Source organism: Anabrus simplex, chromosome 12 (assembly GCF_040414725.1).
Source record: "Anabrus simplex isolate iqAnaSimp1 chromosome 12, ASM4041472v1, whole genome shotgun sequence".
Lineage (NCBI taxonomy): Eukaryota > Metazoa > Arthropoda > Insecta > Orthoptera > Tettigoniidae > Anabrus > Anabrus simplex.
In genome coordinates this window covers 40617079-40628094 of record NC_090276.1, presented here as the reverse complement: position 1 = coordinate 40628094, position 11016 = coordinate 40617079, and the positions used below count along the sequence as shown (strand labels likewise).

Below are 11016 nucleotides of genomic sequence, written 5' to 3'. Positions count from 1 at the left end.
AATCCCCGTCAGGAAGTCGTAACATTAAAGAAATGAGATTTCCACTCCCGGAGGTGCATATGGCCCTGAGGTTCACTCATCCTACACCAAAAATGAGTACCAGGTTAATTCCTGGGGGCAAAGGCGGCCGGGCGTAGAGCTAACCACTCTACCCCACCAAGTGCCGAGGTTACGGATAGTGGAAGCCTTTACCTTCCACCACTCCAAGGGCCTTCATGGCCTGTACGGAGATGACTTTGCTTTTACTTTTTGACAAACTGATTACACAGTGATTTTTCACAGCGTATTATAATTACCATAAATTTGTATGTTAAACTGATTTTAAACGATTTATTTCCAATTCCAAATGTTGAAGAATCTATTTTGTTCATCTGTAAAATTCACATTTTATAACTTACAACTTTCCCATGTCAATGCCTCAGTTCTTCTAGCTCAAGGTATGAGTGTTTGTGATCGTGGGTGGGGATGGTAGAAAAACGCTCACGGTATCGCCTCCCTGTCGTAAAGGCGAATAAAAGGGGCCCCAGGCGCTCTGAACTTTGGAGCGTGTGTTGGTGACCACGGGGCCCTTAGCTGCGTCCTGGTATTGCTTCCACTTACTTGTGCCAGGCTCCTCACTTTCATCTATCCTATCCGGCCTCCCTTGGTCAACTGTTCTTTCCCGACCCCGACGGTATTAGAGCACGCGAGGCCTTGGAAATCTTTCATTTTCACGCCCTTCGTGGCCCTTGTCTTCCTTTGGCCGATACCTTCATTTTTCCTCTGATTAGTGTTACATAGCGGTTGGTTGCATAGTTGTACTTCCTCTTAAAACAATAATCACCATCACCTTTGTGATTGTCTCAGTACGCATCTTTATTTACATACTGCACCCTTGTACTACACACTTGGTTTATGGGTACAATACATACCGCTATCTACCAGAGAAACACGTAATGGTGAAAACCTCCCTTCACACTAGCTTAATTTATGGACAGTTTCCAACCGTAAAAACTGGCCTTATTCAACTTAAGTTATGATCCCAGGTAATTGTTAAAAAAGCCAAGAAGGAAAATGATTTGAGTTTGTTAGTATAGTGGCTGGTTACACCCGTCAACTAAGACTGCGGCATGCCACTTCCCAACTTCGCTCTGTAAAATATAAGACACGATTCTTCTGCACCATAATAGACAATCGTAACGCAAAATATGTTAACTTTTTACATTTGCCTTCTAAAATGGGTCAGTACGAATTTCAAGCCTGTCCTGCTCTGTGGTTGCGAAAACTGGAAGTCAAACGAATAACTGATCACGAGCTTTTAGACTTTTGTGAAGAGGAGTCCTTTGAACAGAAATCTTTTTTTTTTTTTTTTTGCTAGGGGCTTTACGTCGCACCGACACAGATAGGTCTTATGGCGACGATGGGATAGGAATGGCCTAGGAGTTGGAAGGAAGCGGACGTGGCCTTAATTAAGGTACAGCCCCAGCATTTGCCTGGTGTGAAAATGGGAAACCACGGAAAACCATTTTCAAGGCTGCCGATAGCGGGATTCGAACCTACTATCTCCCGGATGCAAGCTCACAGCCGCGCGCCTCTACGCGCACGGCCAACTCGCCCGGTGAACAGGAATCTGAGGAACATCCTGAGGATATGGTGGCCGCAAGTTATCTCCAATGAAGAGGTGTGGAACAGAACTATAGTCCAAATACTTTGTAAACGTCCTGTGGGGGAAGCGGCTGTGCATCTGGGGAGGGACAAGCGAAGGGAACTGCCTCATCTCCCACACCTCTCGCTGCCCAGTCTTCGTCTATTCATCGTGCTAAGCACTGTACGTAGTGGCTGAACACAAGTGTCAACAAGCGAGTTAAGAGACCTTATCAGACCTCACACACTAACTACATGACCACGCCCCGCCGGTCACTGAGAAGGACGTTTACTAAGTAGTTCGACTATAAAAACAAACACCCATCGACATCGAGATGCGCTGCGGAAAGTGGAGATTTATTGGGCAGACGCTGCAACGCGTTGTCAGACAAGCACTGGAATGGAAACTGAAGACCTGCCCTGAGATAAAAGCAGAGTAATATTACGGTCATATTTTGTTATATTTTTTTGTCCTAAGTGTCCAACATCTCGATTTCTCACAATAAATCCATAGATAACACCAGTTAGAAGGGCAGTTTATTATTTTTTGTCCATCATACTGACCTAAGTGTCAGCCATTTTGCATGCTTTAAAACCATAGCTATGGTAAGGTAAGGGTGTATTCTGCCCGAAGGCAGGTCCGAAACTCCACAGAGGTGTGCCTGAGCAGGAGTTTATGTACGGTAGGGTAGACAGTTCCTTTTCGCTCCTCCATTCCCTTACCCCCACCAAACGCGCGTGGCAACTCATCCAAATCTTGGCCACGCCCAATGTTGCTTAACTGCGGAGATCTCACGGGATCCGGTGTTTCAACACGGCTACGGAAACCATGATAATAATGGGGCTCTACTCTTCATGTTCTGCGTTGCCTAGGCCACATAATTGGTATTGCTTACCTATACCTTCTGCCCTTACTTCGTCAGCCATCTTTAAGGCGGCAAACTGCGAAGGGACCTAATATCTTCCGGTATAAGGAGTTCCCACATACAAACTGCCAACAGCCTCCCTGAGAATGGATGAGCAGGTATAGGTTAGGGCACTCTATTGTCCTGGGGGCAAGAAATTGTCCCTAATGCCTAGTTTAAATGATGCCAGTTGGTGAGACAAATGTCAGAGACAGTTGACAGGCTTACAATTACAGGCTACGTGTGAACACTTCAGTCCACTTGTCTAGGGCAATCGCCCTCACAATTGTCCAGGCAATCGACTGTTTCCAGGAGTAGACTGAGGACAAGCAACTGGGCCCGGCTGTAACCTCCACCACCCGGAGCTGAGTATTGTCACGACAATTGGCGCCGTGTGAACGTGACAGTCCAGTAGCTGTATATTTGTATATTTCTTTTGTACCAATTCGGTTGTGTCAACTGGGAGGTGCAGCCGCCTGCATCGTCTTGACAGTTTAAATATACTTTAATACGAGGGGCGTACTATATTGTTTTACACTTTATTTTTTGTACGTCCGGGAATGGTTCACATTTCACGTTTGAAGGTGGTGACGTGTAACTAGTGTCTTGTTCCACTGTTTGGTAGCAGCACACGCACGCGGCCAACGATTGCACTCGTCATAGCCATTTCATAACAACACTGTCAGCGTAGGAGCTGACAACATGGAAAGCAACCGTCAGGGACAGCGCTATACGAATTGGTTCCTATGGAAAGAGGGCGTGACCACTGCAGAAATTCATCGGCGCTTGGTGGCAGTCTGTGGAGAACATACGCCGTCACAGAAAACAATTTACAACTGGGTGGAAGGTTGGAAAACAGGGCGCTCATCGGTGGACCAGGGAACCAATTGTGGAAGGAATGTGACAGTGTCAACACCAGCCAGCATTGCCCGGGTCGAACAGGCCATCCAAGGAAACAAATGCATCACATTTACGGAAATGGAGGCAGCCACGGGAATTAACCGAAACACCCTGCAGCGGATCGTGCACGGCCACTTATAGTTGAGGAATGTGTCATCCACATGAGTGCCTGGACTCTTGTCTGCAGACGAAAATCAGAGGCGTGCGGACATGTACAGAGAACGTTTGCAACGCCATGATCAAGATCCAGCCGACTTCATGGCTAGGCTTGTGACTGGTGATGAGACATGGCTCCATTGCCAGGAGCCACAAACGAAACAACAACGATGCAATGGAAGCATGGGGGCAATCCACCGCCAAAGAAATTTCGAATTATCACCTGTTCGGGAACATGAAGAAACCTCTACGTGGTCGTCGTTTTGCGGATTTTGCAGAACTGGACACAGCTGTCAAGGCATGGGTACGCATCACTCCGAAAGAATAGTTTCAGGAAGGTCTGGAGAGACTGACCCATCGATGGGAAAAAATGCATACGAGGAGATCATTTTGAGAAGGTGGACGTAATTATGTGTAGGCTGTTCGCGTATATATCGCTCCATAGTAGGGTGACGATACTAACGTAAAATTCGTTGAGCTATATAGGGAACGACGGTGTTTGTGGGACCATCACGATGACCTGTACAAACACAAAAATGCACGTCAAACGGCACTTTCTGAGATTACCGATAAAATTAACATTCAATGATTCGGTGTGAGTGAGGTCAAAACTTTGCATTACTCAGCAATGAATTACCGGCACATATAATTACAAAATAAATGTAATTCCTCACGGGACGCTACAGACGCTGCGCACTGAAACATTCCTTGTGATCTACTGGCGTGGCAATAGCTTCCTCGTGTGAACGGCTCAGCAATGAATTACCGGCACATATAATTACAAAATAAATGTAATTCCTCACGGGACGCTACAGACGCTGCGCACTGAAACATTCCTTGTGATCTACTGGCGTGGCAATAGCTTCCTCGTGTGAACGGCGTTCTCGTTCAACTGGACTGGCCAGCGATTGTCGCGCAATAATTAGAGGACAATTGTCGCCAACAATTATATCATCAAGTGGAATCGTGTAAATTAGGCATAAAGGAGGAGAAACCAAATTTTGGTCAACAGCATTAGGATCGAAACATGAATGGGAAACCACTGCATTCAAGATCCTCAAGGATATCCCTATAAATTCACATAGTAATGGCCAAGTACAGTGCAAATGGATTGCCATCTTTCGTATGGAGACGGCATGTTAAGAAAAATCCACCGTATGGAAATTAGATCGAGCCCTTCAACTTGAACTCAGAAGGCCAACGCTCTACCGTCTCAGCTAGTCAACCCGGCCAGGATGAAATTCCCTCATATATCCCCTTAATGAGTCATCATTACCATCAAGTTTCTTTCCTCGCTATAAGAGTATTAGCTGTCAACACATACTGTAGGAACGCATTGCTTCCAATTTAAACAAAGTATATACATTGGACCAAGATGTAACTACAAATCCATAAATATCTAACAGCTGGTGTTGGTTTCGACATATTATAATACAGTCCTGTTGCTCAGGATTAGACCATTCATCACTCGTGAATGGTGATTGGTGACGTAAGCAGTGTTTGTTACACACAGTGTAGCGGGGCGATCGTTAAACCAGCCGACTAACGCTCCAACACTCACGTACAGGAGGCCTTGTCTGGTCGGACTTGCTCGGCCAACACACGCTACTCAAATATTACAGCGTGTTCATAAGAATATTATTATCTATTCTTTGTAGTTGATTTTTCCTAAGTAGATTTCCAAAGTCCTGAATTACAAGGTTTCATAAACCAGGATTACTTGATACGAGAACTAGAAAAAAATGCACAGGAAAGCTGCACGATTTGTTTTGGGTGATTTCGGATAAAGGAGTAGTGTTATCAAAATGTTACAAACTTTGGGCTGGGAAGACTTGGGAGAAAGGAGACGAGATTCTCGACTAAGTGGTATGTTCCGAGCTGTAAGTGAAGAGTTGGCTTGAAATGACATAGGTAGAAGAATAAACATGAGTGGAGTTTTTTCTTAAAAGTAGGAAAAATCATTGTATGATGATAAATTTGGAAGTCAAGTGGACAAATTGGGGCAAATATTCATTTTGGGGGGGGGGGGATGATGAGTAAGGGATTGGAATGAATTATCAAGGGAACAAGTTCTTTGAACATATTTAAGAAGAAGCTGAAGTATGGATTCATTTCAGAAAATAATATAACTAGAATTAGCCTATACGAGGGTTTCGTATGAAATTTGGCACATGTCTGTCTTATTTCTGAAGACCACACATATAGAGATGTGAAAATTATTAGAATCTAAAGAAATGTTACAAAGTTAAAGATCCTTAATATTAGTTTTTCCTCCCTCAGTTGCCTTTCCAACTCGCACCACAGAACTTCCTGCCTTTCAGTCAAATATGAATTCGACTAAATAAGATTTAAATATATTCATGAGAACGTCATCACACGTAGTATGTGTAACAACAATGATGATGATGATGATGATGCAGAAAGCTTGACGAGTCTTAAATAATGCGTATCATGATGTTCCGGTCCAGAAAGCCAAGAATAACGGCCGAGAGGATTCGTCGTGCTGACCACACGACACCTCGTAATCTGCAGGCCTTCGGGCTGAGCAGCGGTCGCTAGGTAGGCCAAGGCGCTTCAAGGGCTGTAGTGCCATGGGTTTTGGTTTGGTTTTTATCATGATGTTGTTAAGTGGAGTTTTGGTGATACCTAACCCTTTCAAAATATTCCAGGTGTATATTTTAGTACCTCCCCTGCTAGCAAAAATCAATCCTTTAACTGACCAATGTTCAAGTAATATAGTTCATAAATATCTCTCTTTTCCGTGTCAACCTCAATCAGCTGTTCACTGTCTCTTTCAATATTACTCTTTTTTTAAATGTTGGTCAGTTGGCACGCCTTTTATACCATATTCTAAGAGTTTTGTAAAGTACAGTAAAAAGCACAGTGAATTAAATTACATCAATGCCCAAGTAAAATAAAATATCACAGAACTAGTTCATGTGATTCTATGTTACCTACTACTTATACTCAAAAGACAATACCTTGAGTAAATTGGAGATGATGTTCCACCGAATCAACACTACTGTATCCAAGTAAAAAAAAAAAAAAAAAAAAAAAAAAAAAAGTATTTCATATTGTTAGACCAGTTTTATTTTAAGGTTTTCTCTTTAAGTGTTAATTTATTATTTTAACATTTTGCATATCTTTTACTGAAGATGCTACCAGGAGTACCGAAACCGGTCTAACAATAGTCAATATTTTTTTTTAGTTGTATACAATATTGTTGATTAACTGGAACATCTTCTCTAATATACTGTAAGTATTGTCTACTCGTATACCAGCACGGAAATGAAAATCATTAATTATGATACTCAAAAGAGAAGTTATACCTCTACAACAATGGACTTAAATATTGGTAAAAGAGTCTAAATTAGCTGCAGTGGCATCACTCTGACGTAATTTAAAGAAAATGTAACTCGTGATCTATAATTTACTTTAAATAGACAAGTGAGTCGTCGAAGACTTGCATTGCAACACAGTCCGGCTCCATGGCTAAATGGTTAGCGTGCTGGCCTTTGGTCACAGGGATCCCGGGTTCGATTCCCGGCAGGATCGGGAATTTTAACCATCATTGGTTAATTTCGCTGGCACGGGGGCTGCGTGTATGTGTCGTCTTCATCATCATTTCATCCTCATCACGACGCGCAGGTCACCTACGAGTGTCAAGTCAAAAGACCTGCACCTGGCGAGCCGAAACTGTCCTCGGACACTCCCGGCACTAAAAGGCTTACGCCATTTCATTTCTTTTTACTGCGACACAAAGACATTTTTACTGTCATTTGTATGGGTCTTCTTCTTCTTCTTTAAGTGCGTAGCACATGTGTATTTGGCCTTGTTTTAAGACCGCATGCCCTTCCTGACGCAACCTTATATGGAGGGCTGTAATCACTATTGCGTGTTCCTATGGTGGTTAATAGTGTGGTATTTTGTCTGAATATAAAGAGGAGAGTGTTATGACGGACACAAGCACCGAGTAGCCGAGCTAGAAGAATTCATCAGAAGCGATTAAAATCTCCCACCCGGCCGGGAATCGAACCCGGAATCCTCTGAACCGAAGACCAGTACGCTGACAATTCAGCCAACGAGTCGGGCACTGTATGGGTAGGGTGTAAAAAAAAGTAATGTGATAATGGAAATAATAGAGACTGATGTTGTGTCCAATAATTTTCACACCTCTGCAGTATCGAGAGTCAGATTCTTCTGTTTTCCGAAAAGAAAGGAAATTATTTTGTATATTCTTGTTTCCTTTGAGTGTTTAGAAGTTTCATCCTACAGAGAGATTTGTGTTTAAATTGATTTGACTTTTAGCCCTGTAAAGCAACGGGAAACTACCTCACTCCTCATTTCCCTAGTATGCCTCTCACTGATCTCTATACATGGATCGCTGATGGCAGTTCTCCGCTGCAGGAGAAAGTACCCCAAGTTGAGCGCGCGGTCCGCCATGTTGGTGTACCCATCCTAGAGCTCTCCTTATGGGGAAGCAATGATAATATAATCAATTTTAAATCGCAATTAATGGCGTATTGGAACAATTAAAAATACAGGGACATGCTCACTCAAAGCATAAGGACATTGGAAACATCGACACGTCATTCCGAAGTCAGTAAATCTCCGAGATAGCAATAAAAATGAGTGTATAATAACGGACGACAAATATTAACTTAGGTGCTGAATACATGCAATTAGCGATCGGTAATATAACACAAGTGAAAAATAGTTTCTGGAATCATTGCTGTAAATGTTACACATGTATGCCACGAAATTATGCATTCTTAAGGGGAGATATGACTGAATGTTTCGTATTTTGAGCCAAAAAAACTCAGTTTTTCTTCTTACTCGTACAAAAATAGCCCCATTCTTCCTTTTTCAGAAAATATTTTTATTTTAGTAATTCCGGCTTGTTTAACGCTTGTAGAAGCCATTTAATATGAGCCCGCAGGACATTTAAAAGCCCAGAACCACACCCACTTCTCCTGTAACGGCATAATGATAGTTTACTGTGTGTTTTTTTAGCTGGATATTCAAGTATTTCGCGGCGTATTTTCCGTAGAAGTACACTTCGGCATGCTGACAGTCACTTGTTTACTACGTAATCAATACAATTGCGTTATGTTAGGAAATATTGTAATTTGAACTGACGGACAGAGTGTTGTACCTCTTCCAAATAATAGTACTCAATTTATATCTGCCACACATATATACTTTGATAGTTTAAATATATTATGCATTTGTATTATTTACATTTAGGAATTCGTATTTGTGTTAATCGTAGTAGTACAAGCATGGCTCCCTTGTTTGTTTGTATTTTACTAACATGCAGAAGTAGCATGTGGTTTCAATTCAGCGAGTGAAATATCTAAACTAGTGATTTATCATTGATGTATTTCATCTTAATTCCTTTGCATATTGTGTGGGGTATTGCAAGAACACAGCACAGAAAACCCGTGGAACTACAATCAGGAGGCCAGGCGTCACTGAACTTAGCATAAACAAAGCAAGCGCGCTCCTCGTGGTCTACTGCACCGTGCGCTCGCTGCCATCTTACTACGCCAGTCATCTTCTATGCGGCTTACTGCGCTACCAGCCATCCATGTATAGAGATCAGTAATGAAATGTCGTATGGCTTTTAGTGCCGGGACATCCCAGGACGGGTTCGGCTCGCCAGGTGCAGGTCTTTCTATTTGACACCCGTAGGTGACCTGCGCGTCGTGACGAGGATGAAATGATGATGAAGACAACACATACGCTCAGCCCCCGTGCCATTGGAATTAACAAATTAAGGTTAAAATCCCCGACCCGGCCGGGAATCGAACCCGGGATCCTCTGAACAGAAGGCCAATACGCTGACCGTTCAGCCAACGAGTCGGACATAGAGATCAGTGATGCCTCTTCCGTGACACCTAGGCTATTTATGACAGATACTGGTGGAGCTGCGGAGGACCAAACCAGCCTTCGGGCTGAATACCCAACATACAACATGCCATACAGCCAGAAAATAACTGAAAATATACAATTCACGTAACAATGCATAAAGATTTACATAAGTTGCGCGGAAAAGGACCAAGGTCGGTAAAGAAAATTTTACAGAAGATCTGAACAAAAGCTCTGTGGTGTAAGAAGTTGCATTTCTATGTTCTGACTACTTGCGCTACCTAGGGTCTTCTTAACAAATTAAGTTATGCAGCTGTTCGAGTCTTCACCACTCAATGTCATAGAAACCTTTTACAGTTGCTAATAAAATTGGTGAGAACTATAATTGCCTTATTCTCAAAATACAGTTATCTTAGTAAAAACAGTCAATAGTTAATATCATCTGAATTATTGCACCTAAATTCATGGACTATTTTTTTAAATACTCAGTATCTTATGCCAATTTTAAAAACCATAAAATTCTCAAAATTGAAAATTTTGAGTTTATAGGACCCTTTACATGCTACAGATCGCAAAACAAATACCTGAAATTGAAAGGATATTTTCAGAAAAATATTGTTGAAGGAAATAAACACTGAACAACACTTGCAGGAGTGAGATTTTTTTCTTATAAAACACATTCACCAAATCGATACATTAGAAAGGTTTTGTTAAATAAGATAAATACAATTTATGAACTATATGAACTATATTTTTAAGTCACTGTTTCTGATAAATTCAGCTAAAAGTACATAAATACATTATGTTCGAAAATAGAATGTAATCCGATTGTAGGAAGTGGAGTTTTGTGAACATCACTGTTCGTGTTCCACTGTACTTTATACAAACAAATGCAATGTGGTTCAAATTTACAACACATGGGGGGGTGGGAATGGCGTTATATTCATAAATACGCATATATATATATATGGAGATTTATAGCTAAAAATTGTAACTAAAATTAGTTAAGATAAGATTAAAGAGAGGAAAACCAAACCTCATGGCACTACAGCCCTTGAATGGCCTTGGCCTACCAAGCGACCGCTGCTCAGCCCGAAGGCCTGCAGATTACGAGGTGTCATGTGGTCAGCACGACGAATCCTCTCGGCCGTTATTCTTGGCTTTCTAGACCGGGGCCGCTATCTCACCGTCAGATAGCTCCTCAGTTCTAATCACGTAGGCTGAGTGGACCTCGAACCAGCCCTCAGGTCCAGGTAAAACTCCCTGACCTGGCCGGGAATCGAACCCGGGCCCTCCGGATAAGAGGCACGCACGCTACCCCTACACCACGGGGGCCGGCAAAGAGAGGAAAGGCGAGGGAAATGCTGTATGGAATTTAGCTTACCAACGTCAGATAAAACCAGGGGTTTCCAAATTTGTATGGGATGGAGAGCCACACTGGAACCCTTAGGCATGAATGTGGGCCGCACTTTAATAACAGGTCAGTTTTCCGCAAAATTCTGGAAATAGAGCAGAATGAAATAGTATCAACTGAAACGAAGGGCTAATCGTTTATAACTGC

General features: G+C 42.4%; 1 protein-coding gene across 1 annotated transcript in view; it reads left to right on the top strand.

Annotated features, from left to right (window-relative positions):
- The first annotated feature begins 3708 nt into the window (after positions 1 to 3708).
- Positions 3709 to 11016, top strand: part of Poxm (Pox meso) — a 30533-nt gene continuing 23225 nt past the window's right edge. The window contains exon 1 of the mRNA XM_068229798.1: positions 3709 to 3888. Coding sequence (XP_068085899.1) covers positions 3709 to 3888 — 180 coding nt within the window. The remainder of the gene's footprint in view (positions 3889 to 11016) is intronic.